Below are 26,067 nucleotides of genomic sequence, written 5' to 3' on the forward strand. Positions count from 1 at the left end.
GGAGTAGTGCTATAAAAAAAGTTGCCCAAGCTCTAAGAATGGGGATTTTTTTTCTGAGACACTATATAATATACTGATTCAGAAAAACCAAAAATAAATTTTCCTTTACTTTTTTCCCGCTAATTTCCTACTGCACCCAGTCTAGTCTGCGCATGCGAGAACGTTAGGTTCTCGTTTGTTGCGTAGATTCTAGTACACAATTTAGCCAAATCTACGTTGTACCAAAAACGAAGGACGGTAACGCACGAGCAAAGCTTAGTTTCCATAAAATCGCTACACAGTCGCTACAGTGTTTTAACTACAATCATTGCACTGCGTATGCTGTCCCCTACGCAATCGGGAACGCTCCCTGATTCAGCGTCGCCAAAGGAGTATGCGATAGCGTGTAGATATTTATGAAAACCAGGCTATAGTCGGTTGAATCGGTGGGGCCTGTCCGATTGCGCCTTGGGCTGCTATGCATTACAACGTTCTGGTGTCACATCCTCGGGCATTCCAAAGCTCCCTAATTTTTGTCATAGTACGATATAGTAATTACTATTATCATTATAAAGAATAATAATAATGTTATCATAATACGATAAATATTTTTAGAATAATAATTATCATCATATTATAGAATAATAATTATCATTATAATACGAATAATGATTATCATTAAACTACGATTAATTATTATCATCATAATACCAATAATATTTATTATCATAATACGAATATTATTTATCATCATAATACAAATGATATTTATCATCGTAATACGAATAATAATTATCATATTACGATTAATAATTATCGTCATAATACGAATAATAATTATCATCATCATATAAATAATAATTATCATCATGTTACAAATAATAATTATCATCATAATACGAATAATAATTATCATCATAACACGAATAATAATCAGCATAATACGAATAGGCCTAATAATTATCATCATAATAAAAATGATAAATATCATCATAACACGAATGATAATTATCATCATAATACGAATAATAATTAGCATCAAAATACGAATAATAGTTATCATCATAATACGAATAATAATTATTATCATCATAATGCGAATGGTATTTATTATCATAGTATGAATAATATTTATTATCATAATACGAATAATATTTATTATCATATTACGAATAATAATTATCATCATAATACGGATAATAATTATCATATGATACGAATAATAATTATCATAATACGAATAGTAATTATCACCATAACACGAATAATTATCATCATAATACGAATGATAAGTTCATCATAATACGAATAATAATTATCATCATAATACGAATAATAATTATCATCATAATACGAATAATAATTATCATAATACGAATAATTATCATCATGATAGGAATAATAATAAATAATAAATAAATAATTTTTATCAGTATTGCGAAGTGATAGCAATTGATCGTTGGTTTAATAAACGGTGCGATGTCGAATGTAAACTATAAAGCAAGTTGATGATTTTGATGAAGAGGAAGAGGAAAGGAAGAAAATGAGAAGTTGACATTTTTTGAAAGAAAAAACCCTTCTTATAAATAATTTAATTTCTTTTCTGATTTTCAGATGGTTATTATATATATTTAAATTCCATTTCTGGAACTCAATACCGGTACGCATTCCTAAATATTCAAACAATACCAGCTACTTGGAGTGACCTTTGTCTCAATTTTTACTATTATATAAGTGGAGATAGCAGTCAACTAATAGTTATCAAGGATAATTATCATTCATATGATTTGTTCGAAATTTTTGGCGACTACAGCAGTCAATGGAAGTATGCCAGTCTATATTTGACCAATCATCCTAGCAGTCTTTACCTGGAGCTTAATGGAAGAGTTTTAGACGCTACAGAAATGGTGGCTGTTGATAATATCTATATCACTGAAGGAATATGTTTGAAAAATGAAGGTAATTTTTTCTTACGTCTGCACAATTAGTTATAAGCTTTGAATATACTGCGGGCAGACAAAACAATAAAATAAACGTTTTCATATCCCTACTCATTTCATGTTTATTCTATGATTTTATTTTATTTTTTTTTTATTTTTTAATTATTTATTTATTTTTTTGCAATGTTAAAATTAGAGCAAATAAATGTATTATTTAATAGTAATTGCTGATGTAAGTATTAAGTGTGAATATACTGTGGGAAGACAAAACAGTAAAATGAACTTTTTCTGATCCCTACTCATTTCATGTTTATTCTATTTTTTATTTATTTATTTTTTATATTTTTATTTATTTATTTATTTTTTTTTTTGCATTGTTAAAATTAGAGCAAATAAATTCATTCTTTAATGTTATGGATTTAATTTAAAAATACCATTAAAAAAACTTAGATTTTTTTTAATGAAAATCTTATAATTGTAATTAACGGGATTCGAAGTGGGTTCGTTCTGATACTAAACTCTCTTTGTTTATTCTTCATTCTTCTTGTTTCTTCTTGTACATTTATGAACTAACATTTGCATATCTAAAGGTCACATATATAATAATATATATATAATATACATATATATATATATTTATATATAAAAAATTACAGTCGTTTAATCAATCTCTGTGAGTCAAATGGCCGAGTGGTTAGCAAATGGCGCCGCAAGCTACAGCCAAAATATCGGCGCTGGTATGAACGGCAAGCTCGTCTATGGTTCTGGTTGTAGAACAAGTCTTCTCGGATAAAGACTATAAACCGTAGGCCCTGTGTATACAATGGCTCGTGTGCACGATAAAGAACCCAGTACATCTCTTCGAGACGAATAGGGGGATACCCCAATGTACTAGAACAGACAGCCCCAGTGGTGGTCGACAGACATGAAGGGACCCTTAGGGGCGAAGAAAGTCTTTGATCGAATTCCTATTACACATATCAAGCGCCCTGACCATCTTATATTAGATGGATATGTGCACTATATAAAACTACTTTATCATAATAATAATAATAATAATAATAATAATAATAATAATAGTAATAGTAATAATAATAATAATAATAATAATAATAATAATAATAATAAATTATAATGAATTTACAATTCTAATTCAACTCATTTGACTCATTAATCTGTCTCTTATACACATCTTTCATTGTGATAAAATTTATTATTATTATTATTATTATTATTATTATTAACAATAATAATAATTATTATTATAATAATAGCCGGATTTATATTTGACCGACAGCTGTTTTATCTTCATTTTTATTGAAAAATTATTAAACCATTTATAAACAAACCTTGAAAATAAATAGATCCAAGTTACTGTTAATAAAATGGTCGAGAGACAACAGAAACTATTATGAGTCCGTCCCTGTCGCCCCTCTTCAAAGACAGTAAATACAACATTAAAAATGAAGTGAATAGAAAATAACACACTTCTTTGTATGATTAAATAACAATATTTCATTTGTGATTATTTACAAATGTAGGCCTATTATTTAATTGACTCTAGCTCCGAGTCTAATTAGTTTTATTATTATAATGATAATTAATACAAATATTATTATTATATATGTTGAGCTTCCATGAGTTTTAGTTTAGTTTAGTTTCAATTCGTGGGTTTTCAATATGTCAGCTTTGTTTTGTAGTGTTTTAATGTGTTTGCCGATGTTAAACTTTGGAATTCAGGAAAGAAATTACATACGGTAACTTTAGACATGTTTAGACCATATCATACTTGTTGTAGCCAACCCTTGTTAAATAGACACTTCCCCCATTAAGTTTGTTTAAACTGTTTTTCCACTTTTCGATTTCTTTGAGTCGGTTCTTATCCTAAGCTCTAATTGGTTGCGCATTTTTTAGCTTAGCAAGAAGTGGAAATAGTTCGAACTACTAATTTCGCTGAAGCAAAACACTCTGATAGAAATGTGAAAGCGTATGCGCAAGAACCGAAGTATTTGATTAGCGCGAATAAATTCGCCTAGTAGAAAACAGACTTTAAAAGGCTGCTTTTACGAATGGACGACCTTCGAAGCACGACCTCCTGTTGATCAACCCAAGAACCGTTTGTAGAGAAACTTTAGCATACATTAATACAATTCTGCACTTTCCCAATAGGACAATGTTTTCAAAGTAGTGATCAATACAAAAAAAAGGCAAATTATCATAGTGTAAAATGTAACTTTCCACTAATGTAAAATATACTATTACGCAAATCCCCTTCTTTGGGACACCCATATTAAGAGAATTTTTCTAAAATATCCTTGGGAAATATATCTTTTTAAACAACGGCACATCCCTATAAAGGAACACCCCTATTTAAGGGGACTGGGACAATTTCCGAGTGTCCAATATGGTCGAATCAATACATTTTCAACTAATTAGGTAGACACTTTTTTAAAATTGTAATACTAATCTGCATCGTATTACTACGTCTACAATAAACTCAAAACTACAATATTTAATTCCAATTTATATTGTGACAACTTGACATGCATTTAACATTAAACCAGATTTTTTTGTTCTTGATCCTTAAAATTGCTATCGGTAGGCCTATGTAGTCTCACAGTATGCGTTACTTCGTACCAACTAATCTTTTCAATATTTAACCTTATTTATGGGAATAGTAGTTTTATTTATTTTTTCTGTGTACTTCTTCATATAGGATTAAAATTTATAGCGTAACTTTTACCCTTATGGCTAAGTCATCACTCTATGCTGCTGTATCTCTGACAGCACTTGAACCAAGGAACAATACAAATTTTATTGGTATAATTTCATTCATGTTTATGTCATATTATAATTGTTCTGTATTAGCATTGCTGTCACAAATAAGATTAACCGTGTTAACAACCTTTAAAAGGATCACGTCTGGAATTTCGCGGGGGATGCCCCCGGATCCCCTAGTGTAGCGTTGTCTCGATCAGCCCACATTCACCCTCTTTCGGCCCCCTGTTGGACAAATCTGGATCCCCTTTTTACGTAACCATTTATTATACATCAATATTAACCTACTAAAAAATATAGATCGGTTCCCCACAATTCAATACCTTAACTATAATCAACCCCAAAGCAGCAAGTCCTAAACTAAAGCACCAAACAATAAGTTCACCAAGATCAAAATACAAATATTAAACTAACCCCCGCCAAAATACCTTACCTACAATTACACGTGTGGAGTTCAATCATTCATTCATTTATTCATTCATTTCTTTATTTCGTAAATAATGGCCTCTGGCCCATTTTACAAATCACATGTTTATACCATATTCGGACACACAAAATATTCTAATTTTAAATGCTTTCTTTAAATAAATAGATAGACGACGTATTTTATGAAAATTATAATTTACAAAAATATCACTGAGTGAAAATAAGTTTAAGTCGAGAATGTATTGCTTTCTGATGCCTTTATAAAAAAGGACACACTAACAGGAAATTGGTTTTCGTCTTCTATAACACAATTATCGCAAAATAAACATATATTTTTTCCAGTAATAATTATATGACGATCTCTTTCTATTAATAAATTATGGTTTGAAAAAAGAAATCGTGTTGTTCTTAGTTTAAAATTTAAATGAAAAATGTATTTGTTAAGGGAATTTGGTATGTTTAGTGAGCTATAAAATGTTAATCTTATGTTATCTTTTATCATTTCATTTCCTGTGTGCAGTGCAATGTCCCGAACTCTCTCTGTAAAAAATTGCTAAGAAATTCTTATTTGCAGACGAGTCCCACATGTACCCAGATCCCAACATGTTTAAAATCGATTTTATTCCGAATGTCCAACAGTCAGTCGGTTCCGTTTTCAGCCCACAATTGCCTTTGATAACATATTTTAGGTAACCTAGAATGTTCCATCATTATTAATTTTTATCCAATAACTTATCATTTTAATAACGTGATAAAATTTAATAGGGAACCTTCCAAATTTACTTCTTACTCCCTCATTTGGAGTGGACCGCTGGACATTTAGTACAAATTTACAATGTCTTAATCGCAATTCAATCATTAAATAAATGCATCGATACAATTTCTACTTTTGGTTGATTCAATGGCAAAACTTTCGCTTGCACAAGACGTTTCCAGCTCAGCTCATGTGCCAGGTATGTTCAGTGAAGTTAGCGGTCCATCGGAATACAGTGTCCCATCTTCAATCAGACAGTTTTTAGCATTTAGTTCCCAAATACTAACTATGTTTGCTATTCTTCATTTTTCTTGTTTCTTCTTGTATATAAGCAGACAATATTTAACATTTAGTTCCTTAATTCAAATTATCGAGGCAGCCCTGAAATTCACATTAATCAAAAGATATGACATTTGTACATTATGGGTTATTAATTAAAAGCCTATTGTACGTTAGATTTCGTAATTCGTTAGCTAACTAGATTTCCAAAGATTTTATTGGGAGTATCAGTACTGTATATGTTGCATTAAGAATCAAGGTTTTTCCAATATTATACAGATATTGCCTGCTTAGAGGTGTAATATAACATTTGATATCCCGAGGGAATTATATTTTTTTCGAAGGATTATATTTTCCTGAAGCGCGTAGCGCTGAGGGAAAATATAGTCCTGAGAAAAAATATAATTCCCAAGGGGATATCAAATGTTATTATACACCGATAGAAAGGCAATATCTGTTATATTACATAGCCAAAAATGGATGCAAATAATTAACTGAACACATTACCGGTACTTTAAATATCAAGAAGTTTTACACAATATCTGTCATATTACATAGCCAAAATACTTCATATTACCGTCACTTTTTAAAAATGTTTCTGTTGTAGTCCGTAGCGTAGCGTTATCATTGATCGTTTAGCCTACAATTATTCACCGTTTGCTCTCCTTACCTCAGCGTAGAATGACCGTAGTAACGTAACTCGTTGAGCTCCGTTGATGGGAAATTTTTAATGCACCTGCGCCTAATTTGATGATTCCTCGGCCTTACAATATTCACTGAGTGCCTACATTAACGGATGAATTCACAACAAATTTTGTACACCGAGAATCCTTTTCGTCAATAATTCTATCCAATTCGTTTTCGTCTTCGTCGCCATTTTCGAAGCGCTAGGCTTTCCACATTCACAATTCGTGAGCGATCGATCGTGCACTCGACTAGCATTCTACCGGCGCAATGCGGGTGTAATCCGGTGACGTCAGAGACCGGTCACTTTTCAAAGTTATATTTCCCAACGGGGAAATATATCGTTTCCGATCCTCGTAGCACTAGACACGTGATGTCATTTCAACCAATCACGTACTCGTATCTACATAGTCTATGTAATATAACCATATATTTCTTATATTTGAATACATCAATTATACTAACATTATCAATAATCAGCTAAAACAAACTATAAATCGATATAATCAACTGCAAATGAACAAAATAATCACAGAATAAGCCTATAATATTAATTTTTTGTGTACTTTCAACTTCCAGTAATTACTGGCTCCTAAAAAATATATAAACTCGGCCTTCTTATCCCAAACTATCTTATTATTTCCAGCTACCTAGTGCTTTCGCCAGTTTAACATGAGACAATTTAAAAAACTGGAACTAACGCTTTATACTTTTAATTTTTTTTTTCCCCTGTACTATCACACTGACGATTATTTCTCATTTGAGTCTCTCCTCAGATGTACCACTCCCTGAATTTCAAATTGCATTGCATGGAAAGTGCACCCCTAAAGTTCACAAGATCATTTCCTTTCTTTCATGACAACAATATCATAAATAGAGTAGGATTCCGCTCACTTGTGACAATTGTAAATTATTAATACAACTAAGTTTAATTATAAATTGTAATTTTTAGGTTAATTAACATAACATTAACAAAAAAGCAATTTCATCATTATATTATTACCTGCCAAACCCCTATTAAGAAAACAATTTCATATTTTTTGATCAGTGTCTCCTAAATATGGGTACTCCTATTCAGGAAACACAAAATTTAAGGCAACAATTTCTTTGGTCCCGAAGGAGGTGTCCTAGTGACAGGAATTCTACTTTGTTTAATATAAATAAAATGGAAAAACATATTGTTCCTATTGAGATTTGACTACGCTAACCTGATATTATATTTTTAATACTCTACTGAAGTGCGAGGCCAACTTTGTAATAATTGCCTCCGCAATATTTGTAATACCTGTGTTGTAATAAAAGTGGCACTTTGTTATAACCTGTTGCAATTTCTAATAAGCATTGTCACACTTGTTAACTAGAAATGCTCCTTTTACGTATTTGTAATTTTTCTTTATCTTTTTTGAAAAAATTGGTAAGCAACCTATATATTATAACAGGTTGACACGTCACCAAATTTAATTATTTTATAATAAAAAATAAACTGGATTAGAAATGTTGGTTAAATTAAACCTAAATTAATAATTAATGAATATAATTAACCTAAATTAATCCAACAAAACGAATTCTACCTATTTAATAAGTACATATTTCCATTTAAATCTTGTAAGTAGACTGGTTATGAGTACAAAACGTCACAGAGCTATTTCCTTCTTAAGTGTAATAAACTTATCAGTGTGATAAGTATTTAATATAGGCTAAGTAATCTATTTCCGCTAAATATTGTTGTTAAATTTTCAATTTTGCCTAATTATTTGCTCTTTTTACCTCATTTCATGTAGAGAACCTCTATGCGTTAGCAGAAAAGTCAATGGGTTTTTGTTTTGTTTTTTTTTTTTTTTTTTTTTTTTTTTTTTTTTTTTTTTTTTTTTTGATTATTCTATTTTCTTTATTTTTTTCTTATCTGAATTACCGTATTTTTTCTTCTTCTATTTTGTATAATTTGATTTTTTTCATATTTTTGTTTTATTATCAATGTCATTATCATTAACTTCATCATTACCAGCATCATTGTATCATTTTAACAGCATTACCAATCATCATCATCAACATTAATTTTGACGATATTTAAGCTGTGAGCTATTGCAGAACATGAGACTGCGGTCAGTATACCCTTCCGCCACAAAGTACTGATACTTACAAAGTTTGAAGGTAGGATGCTTATTGTAAACAGTAGAATATTTAGGTGATTAGATGCTTAGTAGGATGCTTATACATGGAAATAATGTATTAAGAAAGCATGATTTTCATAAACTTGACCCAAAACCTTGTGGTTATGACACACACATAGCATACGATAATTTCAGGAAATCTATGCAAAGATATAGGATCTACTATAAACACAGATTTGTAATATTAATTATTACAAAGTGCAACAGCTTCATTATGTCCTGTTGCAAAGTGTGACAAGGTGTACTAAAAAGTTTGAAAGTCCAAAATACCAAATTAAGTTTTACAAAGTACGAAGACAAAAGAGCGACATTTATATTATTACGTGACACGCAAGGAAAAATGATAGGCCTATATCTCATTACAGTAATATAAAGAAAAAAAACGTAGTGATAAATATAGATAATAATAATAATTAATATTCAACAAATAAATATGGTAAATAAGTTATGGAAATATTTTCTTGGTTGATGAATAAAATTAACAATTTATATTCTAAATTATCTTTCCCGTCGAAAACTTAAATCGATAATTGTTGTACTTAACTGTGTTGCCATTAAAAGAAATATAAATTTTGAGATGCTTTATTATAAGAACATTTATTTCAAAATACAATATCCATCATAACGGTACTGAAAAATGTATATCACAATCCATCAGTATTAGGCCTATAGGCCTAAATAATATTATTTTTTTAAACTTTAGCAAATTAGTTAGAAACACTTGCAACTGCAATATTATTGGTGTAGATGTTCAAAGGAACTTATCTAAGCTACAGAAGTAAATGCCTTGTTCGATTTAATATGTTATCTGAAAAGTTATTAACTTCAAAATAATTATTTTGTTTTCTTTTTCTTCTTCTCTTTTATTTACAACGTAAACATTCACAAAGAACTCTCGTAGGCGTATTTTCTTTCGTCGAAATATTGCTAGCTATTTAATATGAAAATATTTTATTACTATCTAAACAGGTGGTAATTGCAGTGACTTCGAATATAACTGGTGTGGCTGGACTAATTATTACTCTAGTTCTTATCTGTGGACGCGTTCCTCTGGGAGTATCGGTATTGGTCAAGGTCAGTTTCAGTTTAAACTTACTATATCTTTACAGTAAATTAATGCTCTATAGATGAAGAATGTTTACGAAGTATAATAACAAGCCCTGGTAACAGTTTAGTAATAACGATAAAGATATTTATGATAGTGATAATAATGGTAATGATTTTTAATTATTGATAAAAACATTACGATAATAATAATAATATTTAAAATAATAATAATAATAATAATAATAATAATAATATTTATAATGAAAATAATAATAATAGGCCTAATAATAACATGATCATTAATATTAATATTGTTATTATTAGTATTGATAATATCGATAATAAAACTAATATCAATATTCATAATAATAATCATAATAATATATTTATAATTGATATTATTATTATTCATAGCACTAATAATAATTTTAAATATATTAATAATATTATTACATAATAATATAAATAATAATAATATTATTACAAAAAAAAACGAATACTGAAAAACGAATGATAAATAGTAAATTTTTGATAATTTTATATTATTTCAAATAGTAAAAAAAAACAAAACATGCGCATTACCGTAAATGCTGGAATAAGCGCCGCGGCGCTTATACGTTTGTTGGCGACTTCAGTGCGGCGCTTATTCAAGAGCGGCGCTTATAAAAAAATATTGCTCTTCTCAACCTGTCTCTTATACAAATCTCGATGTGTATAAGAGACAGATATATACGGTATACTATAAAAAATAGTTTATTAATTTTACGGTAATTTTGCGTTAAATATAGCTGTAGCTAGTTTAAAACGATATAGGAAACGCAAATTGCGTTAACATGAAAGTTTAATTACCCATTTAAGAATATTAAAAAGATGTATAATGACGTCATATCTTAATATGCACATATTTTATATAATGCATGGTCTTTGCTTTGATCGAAGAAGATCCAAGCACAAAAAATCATCAAAATCATCCCGGCCATATCCCTGTGCAACAAAATTAAAAATAGAAAAACCGGATAGAAAGTCAGATCGACAACTTTTTTTTCTGCTAACGCAGGAAAAAACTAAAGTTAGAACAAAAACAATGTTTTCTTTTTTTCTGCTAACGAAGGAAAAGCTAAAACAATAGAAGCAGCAACTTTTGGTGGAGAATGACAAAAACGGTGAAGATGGCGTAACAATAATGCGGTAATAAATTTAAAAGGAAAATATTTTTTAAAAAGTAGAACAAATAAATAAAAAAAATAGTAACCGAAAGGTTCACTGATTAATCTCAGATAAGAAAGTATAATACATACTCCAAGCATTGAAATACACGCCATCGTGTTGGGATTCAATATTTTGACTTTAATTATGTCATTATCAGGAATGATTAACTTGACCAGTATAGTTTGAGTTGTTTTTCTGGCGTCCTCAACGGTCTACAATTCTTTACAATGTTACTTGGAGTATGTATTACACTTTCTTAACAATAGTAACATTGTCAAGAATTGTAGACCGTTGAGGACGCCAGAAAAACAACTCAAACTATACAGGTCAAGTTAATGCACAAGGCCTTGACTTTTGTTATTTTTACCTGCAATGTATACTGTAAATAATTTATTTACAAAACAGTCATCAGTAACATTCGCTACAGATAACAATATCAATCGTATGCGTAAAGAATTATAAACATTGGTATAGTTAGGACTTGATTAAATGATCAAATATTAAAATGATTTAATTAGACAAACTGTAAAGGAATGAGTTTAATTAAGTGTTAAAATCCATTATCTTTCAGTATTACTCTACCGACCACCAAATTTATAAAAAGTTTACAAAATAAAAGCACCTGTATGTTCAAACCCTACATGAATTATGGTACGACTATAACAATAACAATAACAACAATAATAATATAAATAATAATGATAATAATAATAATAATAATAATAATAATAATAATAATAATGATATACGATAACAATAACAATAAGAACATTGAAACAATTAGTAATAATACTATTTACAATATTATTAATAAAGGATAATGATATGATCATTATCCTAACAATGATAATAATAATAATAATAGAAATTATAATAATAATGTTAATTATAACCATAATAATTATAGCAATAATAATAATAGTAATAATAATAATAAATAACAAATAAATGACAAAGTGATAGCAATATAAACGTGTTAGAAGGAAAATTATAAAACAAATTAATGCTGTTAATAAAGACAATAATTTGAAAAGAAGAAAAATATAGCTGACCATTTCTTTAAAATCTTCAGTGACAATATCAAAATATAGACCTATCATTAAAATATAATTTTTCTTTGATTTTCAGATGGTTATTACATATATGTACAATCCTCATCTGGAAGTCGAGACGGGTACCTTAGAAGTCCTAAAATACAAGCTACTTGGGGAGAATTTTGCTTGACATTTTACTATTATGCGAGTGATGTAAACCAATATCTACGCATCTATCAAGATAATAGTAATTCATTTTGGACTGTATTCTTCGTTCGTGGTGACAGCAGTGTTCAATGGGAGTATGTCAGTTTACAATTAATTAACCGTTACAATTACGAGCTGAGGTTACGAGGATATGCTTCTTACGGAACGATAGCAGTCGATAACATTTGTATCATTGAAGGACTATGTGTTGAAAATAATGGTAATAAGATTGTGTAATTTTACTTTTTAGTAATTGTAAATAGTTTTCCAATGTGCAATTTTTATTTGTAAATTTATTGTATGATACAAACAATTTTAAATGTATGCGACCCTCTTTTTGTTTTTTTGTTTTGTTCTTCTTATTCCTGATATTCATGCTTCTTTATAAATGTTCTATGTGTGAAACATCAAATAAAGTCAATCAATCAATCAAGATGCTTAAGAAGAGGGCGTATAAAAAAACTAGTATTTTAGAGTGTGAAATCTTTTGTCACAAATCGGATTCGAACATCCAACGAAAGCCCCAGTGACCCAGTGACACATAGGTATTTCCAACGCTACAACCACCTCAACTCTAACCTGAAACTCCAGCAGACCTCCACCTACATCATCTAAACTACTTGCTAATAATTTTAAAATGTATTATAGAATGTAAAAAAGCTCATATTCAAAAAGTAATACATAGTTACAAAAAGTTCTGTAAGGAAAAAAGCCCACACAAAAATTCTGCAAACGTATTGTCTAAATCATCAAAATCCGTTAATAATTATTATATAAATTTATCTCCTTTACTATCTTTATTATTATTTTCTTTCTTTCTTTTGTCTCTTCTCAACTGGTTATAAACAGTGTCGTATCTATGGGGTGTGCCAGGAGCACGCCTCTCCAAAATTTACTCGCCCACCCCCCACCCCCCACCCCCCCCACCCACCCCACCCAAAAAATCAAGCTAAAGTAGTTAAAAATTACATAAAATCACCGTATTTCGCGAATTAGCGCCCCTCAACTGATCATCGAACCCCCTTCCCCCCAATTCACCTTCGCACCTCCCCCTCCCGATCAACACCAACAAGACTTCCTGACAAGCCACTGGTTATAAAGCGCATAGATACATTGCATGTATTATGCGGCATATAAATAGAAGACCATTACCATCACCATTATATAGTACAAAGACCAATATTAAAATAGAATTTGTTTTGTATTTAATAATCTAAATTTGGTAAAATGATGTCAATTCGCTTAAGCCTATTTAAATATGTTTAAATTACATGTAATTAACATCCTAATATTAAATTTATTTTCGAAACTTCTCTTTCCAAGATTCATTTTTTTTTTCAATTTACTCTTTGGACTTTTTACTAACAACGCTATCATATTTTCCTTATTTTACTATTCGTAGGCCCGACTGATAGCCATGCATTTAATAAGTTTTACCCATTAAGCCCTTAAAGATATACTGCATTTAGTCAGTGTCTAAGTGTCAAACGAAGTTGCTATTCTCTGGGTGATTACGACCAAGAAATTGACGAAATTAATCGCATTTTCTCAATAATGATTATACCTTTCAATTAATTTAACCTGCTGTTTCAATCCTTTCTTATTATCAACCCAAAATTAATGATAACCGTATCCCGTCGTCCTCGACTACTGTCCAACTTTTACCCGCCAACGTAAGCCTGACCATAGACAAGATAACTAAGTTCGCCATCTTTTTTCAAGTAGATTGTCATTTCCCTTAACATTGTATTAACGACTTGATATTTATTTTCTTCGACAGTAATTTTTCATCTTCTTTTTAATAGACGTGAAGAAGAATTGAAATGGATAAATAGAAATAATTACCGACCTTTTTGCTAATTGTTCCTCAAGTTAACAACAAATCCAGCGGTCGCACATCATATCTATTACCTGCCACTCTTTTGAAATCGTTTCCTAAACACATTGTTCCGAATTACCTTCAGGTGTTATTTTAAAAACCGAGAGCATAAAACAACATTTTAAACATCTAAACATGCATAGCGCATTTGAGTTTTGCTCCGGATTTGTGATATTGGCGCTTTATAAATACTTTACTATTATATCAACATTATATCATCCTCATCATCATCCTAATTCTCAACATCATCCGCATCTTCTTCCTCATCATCGTCGTCGTCAGCATCGTTTTCGTCATCATTATCATCAATAATAATAATAATAATAATTATTATTATTATTATTATTATTATTATTATTATTGTTGTTGTTGTTATTAATATAATAGTATTATTTGTTTTCCTAACACTGGAGAAGAATTCAGGTCATGTTTAAAATATTTGTGATTTAAAACATTATATTGTCAAAGATCAGAAATTGTATATGGACACGATATTTAAAAAAATAAATAGCAACATGTATGTTCTAAAAAACTAAAACAGAGTTTTGTAAATAAAATTATGAATATGTTAGGTAACTGATATGAAACGTCAGCGATATTATCATTTCCGTATAATTTTCGACATGTTTTATTATAGCTAATATAAACAGTTATGTTCTGAAAATATTGTCGCTTCTAAACAAGTCGTAAGCTCTGTAAGCCACAAATTTCCTAAAATTGTGAGCCAGAATTATGTTTTATATACTTCCCAAAAACTAACGATACGAAAGTTGAAAAACTGGAAGGTTCACTGATTAATTTCAAATAGTATAATACTCCAAGTATCGAAATGCTTAGTCTTAAAAAATCCTAAATGCACGCCATCGTGTCGGGATTCAATATTTCGACATTAATTATGTCGTCATCCGGAAAATGGTTGCATAAAAATAATGATGTAGAGGAGGATGGTGGTGAGGATGATGATGATGATGATAATATTAATCAATTTTAATTCACTTATTCCATTCTATAGAAACAACTGCACTGACATGCCCATCTAACGTGACTGTGGGTACCGACACTGGAGCGGCCACGGCTTCAATTAACTATTCTAGTGCAATTTTCACCAACTGTGGTAACAATTCAGTGATCTCTCCCGATCCTACTCAGATCTTTCCAGCTCATCTTGATATTGGAACGAAAAAATTCACCTTTACAGCTATAGAATCGACGAGAAACAGTGATACGTGTACGTTTACAATAACGGTTGAAGGTTAGTAATTACGTATCATTAAAAATACATGTGTCATTGCAATGATATATCTCGACAATTGCTGCTATATTAATATTATTATATATGTCACATTAATAATATTATTTTCTTATGTTATTTTATTATTAATTATTATTGTTATTCTTTGATCTATATGGACATTATCCGAATATCACTAATATTTTTGTTTAAGTTTTTATTGACAACCTGTTGCTTTTAAGGTCTAAAATATATTAAGTAAGAAAAAAAAGACACTAAATAACACATATTTGTTGCTACGTTAAAATAAAAGTATGTTATAAGTGGTATCATTATTTGATCGACCGACAGTACTTCTTAAAATCAAATACGTTAGTTGAGGGATCGTGTATTAATTTAAAGTTATAAATTATAATAAATTTAACTTTTGCTACAGATACCGAAAAACCTAAATTAAGTTGCCCAAATGACGAGACTTTTGATATATAATAAAGCAGAAGAAATGGCAAAATAACACTATTTAGAACAAATGTCAAATTTAACATATGTTTAAAAGACGTTTGATGAACTGAACTTAAAATAAAAAAACAAATATATTAATTAACCGATCATGTAATAATTATTGGTTGAATTGTATTTAACTTTGCTACAGACACCGAAAAGCCTACATTAAAATGTCCACTGAACGAGACTGTGGATACAGATGAGGGTAGTGCCACGGCGTCAGTTGACTATTCAAGTAAAATAAATGCAACTGACAACTCCGGGAATATCACTACAATCTCTCCTGATCCATGTGCAACATTTCCTACTGAGCTAGGAATTGGAGAACACAAATACAATTTTACAGTTGCGGATTCCTCAGGAAATACTGATAATTGCTTGTTTACAATAACAGTCCAAGGTTAGTACTAAGATGTATATAAACTTGAAAAAAAAAACTCAATATTATTATTATTAATATAATAGTATTAATACGTTCGTGTTATACAGTGAATCATACCAACAGTTCCTCTATGTGCTTTACAATATTTTTCCAGAAATTTAATAAAACAAAAATTAATCTCTGCGCCAAAAGTTCATACATAATAATATGGTTAAACGATGTCATATTAATATACTTTTTAGAAATTTTTTTATTCATTATCAGTATTCTATAATACTGTATTAGTTATTGTTTTTGGTAAGCTTTGATGACAATCTCTTTTCATTACCGGTATGTACTTATATTTTCGTACCTCAATGAATGAATACAAAATACTTACAAAAAATATAATAAATTAGACGGAAAGCAAAATAAAACTAATTATAAAAGATGTCACATTTAACAACATGTTTAAAATCATTTGAAAATCATTTGAACGACTGACTGAACTTAAATAAAAAACAAATATTTTAGTGAAAGGATCGCTTATTAATTATTGATTAAAATGTATTTAACTTGCTGCAGACATCGAAAAGCCTACATTAAAATGCCCACCGAACGAGACTATAGATACTGACGACGGTAAGGCCACGGCGTCAGTTGACTATTCAAGTAAAATAAATGCAACTGACAACTCCGGGAATATCACTACAATCTCTCCTGATCCATGTGCAACATTTCCTACTGAGCTAGGAATTGGAGAACACAAATACAATTTTACAGTTGCGGATTCCTCAGGAAATACTGATAATTGCTTGTTTGCAATAACAGTCCAAGGTTAGTACTAAGATGTATATAAACTTGAAAAAAAAATATTATTATTATTAATATAATAGTATTAATACGTTCGTGTTATATAGTGAATCATACCAACAGTTCATTTATGTGCTTTACAATATTTTTCCAGAAATTTAATAAAACAAAAATTAATCTCTGCGCCAAAAGCTCATACATAATAATATGGTTAAACGATGTCATATTAATATGCTTTTTAGAAATTCTTTTATTCATTATCAGTATTCTATAATACTGTATTAGCTATTGTTTTTGGTAAGCTTTGATGACAATCTCTTTTCATTACCGGTAAGTACTTATATTTTCGTACCTTAATGAATGAATACAAAATACTTACAAAAATATAATAAATTAGACGGAAAGCAAAATAAATCTAATTATAAAAGATGTCACATTTAACAACATGTTTAAAATCATTTGAAAATCATTTGAACGACTGACTGAACTTAAAAAAAAAACAAATATTTTAGTAAAAGGATCGCTTATTAATTATTGATTAAAATGTATTTAACTTGCTGCAGACATCGAAAAGCCTACATTAAAATGTCCACCGAACGAGACTATAGATACTGACGACGGTAAGGCCACGGCGTCAGTTGACTATTCAAGTAAAATAAATGCAAGTGACAACTCCGGGGATATCCCTACAATCTCACCATTACTCAATGAAACATTTCCTGTTGATATTGGAATTGGAGCACACGTCATGTTCGCTTTTGCGGCTAATGACTCTTCAGGGAATACTGATACGTGTACGTTTACTATAAATGTCCAAGGTTAGTGATTACGCACATTTTAAAATTAACATATATTTAATATATAATAATTTTACCTTAGTATTATACAGTGAATCATGCCAATAGATTTTCTATATACTTCAAAATAAGTTTTCCATTCATTTAATAAACCACCAATAGATCCGCTATGCCAAATACTTTGACAAATGTTGTTAAACTACATGGCATATTAATATGATTTTTAATAATTTAATAAATTTATTATCAGTATTCTATGATACAGCTATTGTTTTGTTAAGTTTTCATGACAATCTGTTGCTTTTATGGTCATTGTCACTGTCATATTTTACTTTTTTGTTTTTGATTTTGTACTATTTATGCTTACCTTAATAAATATTATTATACGGAATACGAATACAAATAGAAAACCCTGAAGAAAAGCAAAATAAGACTATTTATAACAGATGTGAAATTTAACAACATATATTTAATAAAATTTGATCGACAGACTAAACTAGAATAAAAGCAAATATTTTAGTAAAAGATCGCTTATTAATTATTGATTAAAATATATTTAACTTTGCTGCAGACACCGAAAAGCCTACATTAAAATGTCAACCGAACGAGACTGTGGATACTGATGAGGGCAGTGCCACGGCTTCAGTTGACTATTCAAGTAAAATAAATGCAAGTGACAACTCCGGGAATGCCTCTACAATCATACCTTATCCCAATGAAACATTTCCTGTTAATATTGGAATCGGAGCACACGTAGATGTGTATAAGAGACAGGAACTCAAATACAATTATACAGTTGCGGATTCATCAGGGAATACTGATAATTGCTCGTTTACAATAACAGTCCAAGGTTAGTAAATAAAGCAGAAGAAATGGCAAATAACACTATTTAGAACAAATGTCAAATTTAACATGTTTAAAAGACGTTTGATGAACTGAACTTAAAATAAAAAAACAAATAAATTAATTAACCGATCATGTAATAATTATTGGTTGAATTGTATTTAACTTTGCTACAGACACCGAAAAGCCTACATTAAAATGTCCACCGAACGAGACTGTGGATACTTATGAGGGCAAAGCCACGGCGTCAGTTGACTATTCAAGTAAAATAAATGCAAGTGACAACTCCGGGAATGCCTCTACAATCATACCTTATCCCAATGAAACATTTCCTGTTAATATTGGAATCGGAGCACACGTCATGTTCACCATTACGGTTAATGACTCGTCAGGGAATAATGCTACTTGTACATTTACCATAACTGTCCAAGGTATGTGATTACACACATTTTACGATTTAGCGTACCGGTACATCTTCAAAACTAAATAGTGTTAAGTTCAAGATTTATTTTCCCCCCTTGTAATCAATTAGGGTTATATGATTGATTTCATGGTTTTAAAATAAATATAAATTTGAAAAACATTCAAGTAAACTATTAATTCGAACTTGTTGAAATATATTCATCTGATTCATCCCTCTAATTAAAGACCCTGCAAATAAAGATCATTACCAATTAAATACCAGCTTTCCCTTGTCCTAGATTAACACATGCCTTCGTCTTTATTTGTATAATTTGAGCCCAATGCCACTAAAGACTATAAAAACCATAGTACCAAAAGTGGTATTTAAATGGAGGAATGCCTGTACTCATTTGGTTTAACTTAAACGAAAGTCACCAAAAATATTGGTTGTGTGTATTACTTTAAAATTGGAATTATTGCTAATTTTATTAGTAGTAATAATAATAGTAGTAGTAGTATTCGCCGTAGCAGCAGCAGCAACAGCATTAAATCAGAAAAAAGAAAGCATTAACACATAGTTTACACTACATTATTTGAAATAGATGAAGAATTTAATAGTGTATGTTTATCAAATAAGTTCATTTGTTGACAATCGACCGACTGAACTTAAAGATGTACTGTCCCTTGCAAAAAACATTAAAAAAAACATCATGAAAATCATTTTTGAAATTTACTTGCCCATTTTGAAGTAACATAAACATTATCAACTTGAACATAGAAATTAGTGTATTTAAAAAATCCTTACCCAAAAAAACCATTATTCTACAGCGAAACAATGATAGAAACACTTCTAGTGACTGGAAGTGTTTAACTATCTTTATTATAATTATCCAGTTAAAAAATTAGGTAACAATTTTTTTTTTATTTAATAATTTCTATGCTCAAGTTCATAATTTGTTTGTTACACTAGTACTGCAAAATGAGCAAGTTAATTTAAAAATAATTTTTTTATGATTTTGGTCATTTTCAAGAGACAGTACATCTTTAAATTAATACCAGATACATTAGCAAAACGATCGCGTAATAATTATTGGTTATAAATTGTACTTAACTTTTGCTACAGATACAGAAAAACCTACAATTAACTGTCCACCGGACGAGACCATTGACACTGATGAGGGTAGTGCCACGGCGTTAGTTGACTATTCAAGTAAAATAAATGCAACTGACAACTCCGGGAATATCACTACAATCTCTCCTAATCCCAATGAAACATTTCCTGTTGATCTTGGAATTGGGCCACACAAGTTCCCTTTTACCGCTACGGACTCGTCAGGGAATTATGATAATTGTACGTTTAATATAACTGTACAAGGTTAGTGATTCGATTTAACATATTTCTTAAAAATTGAATAGTGATAGATTTAAAATTGACTTATTTTTTGTAATCAATTATATAATTAATTTCATTGTTTTAAAATAAATAATATATATTTGAAAAACATTCAAGTGGTGCTGGTATATTAAACCAGAAGAAACGAAAACATAGTTCATACTTAATTATTAAAAATAGATGGAATGGAATTATCAGTATATTTTTAATAAATAATTTCATTCGTTGATCGAACTACTGAGCTTTTATAAAACAACTATACATTAGTAAAACGATCGCGTAATAACTATTTGCTTACATTGTACAGTATTTAACTTTTTCTACAGACACAGAAAAGCCTACTGTAAACTGTCCACCGGACAAGACCATTGACACTGATGAGGGTAGTGCCACGACGTCAGTTGACTATTCAAGTAAAATATATGCAACTGACAACTCCGGAGATATCCCTACCATCTCTCCTAAACCCAATGAAACATTTCCTGTTGATCTTAGAATTGGGCCACACAAGTTCACTTTTACCGCTACGGACTCGTCAGGGAATTATGATAATTGTACGTTTACTATCCAAGGTTAGTGATTACACCTATGTTACGAACAAACCTATCACATTAAAATGTAAAAGTGTTAGATTAAAAATTAATTTCCTTATAAAATTTATAATACGATGGAAATAATAACGATACAACTACTATGGATTCGATGCCACTGTCACAGTAGTAATATCGTCATAATTATCATCCTATCACAGTGGTCGCCATCGTCGATTTCTGAAAAGCCACTGACATCTTTATTACTATAATTAATGTAATTACTATTAATTACATTAATTATAGTAATGCATGTAATGTAATTACTATTAATACTATTATTACTATTATAATAATTCTTATATTATCTACTATTAATATACTATTATTACTATTATCATGAACATTAAAATTGAATTTACCATTCCCATTACCATTACAATCACTATCACCATTTCTATCTATTAGACTTGGAAAAAAAAATTTAAAAAGAGGCCTAGAAATCAAGTTGGGCGGAGTGGAATGTTAGAAACAGTCAACATAGCCATATATCCTAATTAATCCCTCCTGGTCACCCTAAGCCCTGTTGACACTTGATTTTTCTCTTTGTATACGAATGGCGGCATTTTTCAAAATGGCCTCCAAAATTAGCTAAAATGTTCTTAAAATTGGAGCTAAATAAGCTACAGATATGATTTTGGTGTCTAAACAATGTCTAGACAGGCAACAAACTAGACATATAAAAACTATTGTCACTCAAACCAGAATAAATAAATAAATAACCATAAATAGGTGTTATTTGTTTTAAAATATCCGCAAAATATACCTAAAATGTATATGGAATAAGAATAAATATATAACTCGCCAAAAGTTGCCGTGTTTGGTATCGTTAAAATAATAATGTTTTGCAGTTAAAACATATCAAAAAAGGTGTATTTTTTCATACATTGTCCCGTAAAGTCCAATTATGGCATACCGTATTAATATATATTGGACACAGTTGCGTAACTCGTGGCTCTCGGAGTGGGGTGGGCTCCTACTACTACCTAGCACATTACTACCAAGCCTTAAATAACGCATGTGCTTTTTGGGCGAAACGTGGGCCCTTATTACTACTAATACTACACACACTCCCACAACGCCTTGACAATATTGTAACCTTTTCAATAATTTCCGAAAAACTAAATAGACCAAAATCCCACAATCAATACATTCTATGGCAGATTTATTAGAAGGGATTCTTCCAAATATACCCCAGCTTTTTAATAAGGAGGTTTGAACAGTTATGTAATGCCTGTGTGCTTTCCGGAGAAACGCTTAGTTCCTCCACTTCTAAATGTGTCCCGAAAAAGCCATGGACCCCTACTTACTACTACCGAGCAATCTAATAATACGACATTTTTGACAATGTATTTCCTTTTAATTTTCAAAAACATACGAGCCCCGGCCAGCTGCATCCCCACCCACCTTAAAATCCGCCTTCGCCCTAAAACATGCCAATAAATAAAGAATTAAATGCATGGATATATAACAGTTGGCCTATTTCTAAATACATGTAAAGATAATATATTTACATGTATTTAGAAATAGTACACAACACGTTAAATTATTGTATGTATGTATTATTGTTATTGTACATATAGGCCTACTAATAATTCGGATATTCGGATGATAAACGCTTGCAACATCGTCGATTGAACCTTTAAGTACGATGGTCATTTTATTCAGATTGGCCTTATCGTGTTCCAGAGAAACATAATTTGTGGTATCGAAGTGACACTTTATTAACACTATAATAAATTTTGTTACTTAAACGTCGTCATATTAATGTTTTCAAGCCTACTTAATGACCTGAAGAAAAAGTGATCTAGAAGTCTTGGGCTTACAGTTATTATGGCGAATGTAAATTTTTGTCCGTTTCTAAATAGTGTTACTGTAATAGAGCCTATTATTAAATGTTGGAATGGTACCATATATAGATTTATAACCAGGGAGCAAAGTAGCTTAGCTCAGTTGCATAAAGTGGTGGTAGCCACTGTGTGCGCTGAAACGTGGAGATCTCTTAGGTCTCCGATTTAAATTAAATCATTCTTTATTGAAACACTCAAAATGGGTTGAATTTTGCAAAAGGAAAGGGTTCAAGCAGAAAAATCCAAACAATCAAATTCTAAACATTTTTTTAACAAAAAGGACCCACATCACAAAAACAGCAAAAGGAAAGAGGTTCAAAGGACAAAAAGGCAACCAATATTAAAATCAATATTATTATTATTATTATTATTATTATTATTATTATTATTATTATTATTATTATTATTATTATTATTATTATCATCATCATTATTATCATTATTATTATTATTATTATTATCATATTATTATTATTATTATTAATTATCATTATTAATATTATTATTGTAATTATAATTATTGTACTGAGATTATTGTAGTTATTTTAAATACTTATTTAAAAATGAACAAAGCATTAGCATGTGCATGAAGTTTTTACCAGCCTTGAAACAAACCAAAATTTAAGATGATTTTTTTGAACCGTTCAGTTGACTTTTAGGAGGATACATTCTTTAGGTTTTCTAAACTCACTGCGTGCGACGGCGAAGCGACGGCAACGCGACGAAGACGCGGACTTAATGGATCGTCTTTTTAATGAGAATCCGTTCAGATTGCCACTGACAATCAGCAGACGGCGTTGCGTCGTCTGTCGCTCGCCGGAAGCAAATGTGGATTCGTCGGCGACGGTCGTGCAATCGTCGTACGATGCAGTGAGTGTCCGGCTTAAGATGGTAATTGGAAGAGGCTTTAGGAAGGAGGTGGTGTAATCAATTCCAATCGCTGCTCTCCTTGTGTTTCAGACGGAGGGCTAAAATGCAAATTACGATAGCGCACCGTCTTTCGGATGAGACATTTAACCCGTTGGTCCCGTGTGCATTATGGCCTGTGTACAAGTTAAAGAACGCCATATACTAATCGGAAAAGAGGGGATTGTCTCCCGGTGTACATTGTCGTAATGACTATGCGTTCTCGTGCGCCAGTCAGTCTAAATTTGCCAATTGTTTTAAAAATGAAAATAAAAAGAAAATAATACTTGCATTTTAAGTCTATGAGTGCCACTTCCGGCCACTTAAAGGTGCCCTAATCATAAATGATTAGCCCTAACCATGCTGGGGACTTTTGTAGTTTATCCTTGGTGTTTACACTGAATATACCCATCCACCCATAAGGGGCGGATATAGAGAAAGAATTTTGTTTTGCAGTAGTGGAGACCACTGACATTTAACAAAATTGGCTTGGAGTAGGCCTACAGTGTGACGTCATGCTCCCTTCTTTCTGGACTTTCTTCTCTCTTTTTTCTCCATTTTTGGGGGTTGGGATAGATAGACCCCGTGTGTCCTGGACCCGCCCCTGAAACGATTGATTGAATGATTGTTTGATATTACTTATTTATATTGGCAAAGCTACATTAATGAAATGCACATTCATATGCATATGCATAGACCTGATATATATGTAGCACGCAAATGTGTGTGGATTAGTCACACAATATTTTTTGCATTGTCTAATAATTAAAGACTTTTCATCCTTGACACTTATCTCTATGGGGGTTACCTCCCCGGTCACTTCGTGAGCAGAAATATTTACTGATGTGCAAGGTGCTCCTAAGATTCTTTTTTTCGGCCCAGAGTCCCATGACACGTCGTTGCACCAGTGGATGGGAAGGACCATGCCTATTAATATTTTAACAAATCAGTCAGCCAATCAAATGTACATTTATTACTTATATTTATTACGTTTCCCAAGAAATCACACAGGTGTTACATAATCTTGTCAAACCTCCATGTCGTAGTTGGACTGACCCCTTCTAATAAATCTGCCAAAGAGTTTGTGGCATTTTAGTCTATTTTTTTTTTTTTTTTATGTATAACACAGAAGGGCCCGAACCCGCCGTGGCCTCTCAAGGACCAACTTGAACTGGATAGTAAAATTATAGTTAGTAGTAAGAGATCCCACCCCACCCCAACCATGAGGGCTCACGAGCCTTACGCAACTTGGTGTTGTTTATATATATACATATATATATATATATATATATATATATATATATATTTGAACTGGTAGAGACTATTTGGTGTAGTTGGGGTTGAGTTAGACATTTAGAAACTTACTTATGACAGCATTTAGAATTGTATTTTCTGCTGTTTTGCGCCTTGCAACATGATATTTTTTCTCAAAAGTAAGTAACCTGTACGAAAACCCAAGAAATAATAGATTGTGTTGATAATGTTTTAATATTTATATTGCAGTTCTCCTAACATTTAACGAAACAGAAGTCTCCGGCGTTGCTTTATCTTCTGACCCAGATAGTGTCACATTATCGGCTTCAGTTGACGCAGACGCAAAAAGTATCGATATCTATATCAATTTAAAAAGTATAAACGTTATGGAAAAATAAATACATCAGTAGTACATGTTACTCAAAGTAATATGTTTCTATTAGTAAACGAACTAAGACATGAGAGCATTTTTAGATTAACTATGGGTAATCTTTAAAACTAAATGAGACGCATTATTAAAAATACGAATTAGGCATATTTCATTGAATTTAGGTGAATTTGTTAATGTTAGTGCCTTGATTAAATAACCTGGTGCATAAATTCTTATTCTATAGATGGACCATTTAAAATCTCTGCAAATCAAACTCTTCTTGATGAATCCATATCTCTGCAAACTTCGTAAGTTACGTCCAAGAGTGTACGTTGTTTCGCTGCATAGAACAGATGGGGTATTATA

General features: G+C 30.7%; 1 protein-coding gene across 1 annotated transcript in view; it reads left to right on the forward strand.

The window, feature by feature from the left end:
* The window catches only part of LOC117117059, a 41,789-nt gene that overhangs the window by 8,230 nt on the left and 7,492 nt on the right, over positions 1-26,067 (forward strand). Inside the window, exons 2-12 of the mRNA XM_033261242.1 lie at positions 1,594-1,938; positions 9,981-10,085; positions 12,396-12,728; positions 15,400-15,639; positions 16,271-16,522; positions 17,069-17,320; positions 17,860-18,114; positions 20,462-20,713; positions 21,058-21,303; positions 25,581-25,679; positions 25,946-26,009. Coding sequence (XP_033117133.1) covers positions 1,594-1,938; positions 9,981-10,085; positions 12,396-12,728; positions 15,400-15,639; positions 16,271-16,522; positions 17,069-17,320; positions 17,860-18,114; positions 20,462-20,713; positions 21,058-21,303; positions 25,581-25,679; positions 25,946-26,009 — 2,443 coding nt within the window. The remainder of the gene's footprint in view (positions 1-1,593; positions 1,939-9,980; positions 10,086-12,395; positions 12,729-15,399; positions 15,640-16,270; positions 16,523-17,068; positions 17,321-17,859; positions 18,115-20,461; positions 20,714-21,057; positions 21,304-25,580; positions 25,680-25,945; positions 26,010-26,067) is intronic.

The sequence above is a fragment of the Anneissia japonica genome, unplaced genomic scaffold (assembly GCF_011630105.1).
Source record: "Anneissia japonica isolate Jap-2015-1 unplaced genomic scaffold, ASM1163010v1 scaffold288094_len592898_cov174, whole genome shotgun sequence".
NCBI classification, from domain to species: Eukaryota; Metazoa; Echinodermata; class Crinoidea; order Comatulida; family Comatulidae; genus Anneissia; species Anneissia japonica.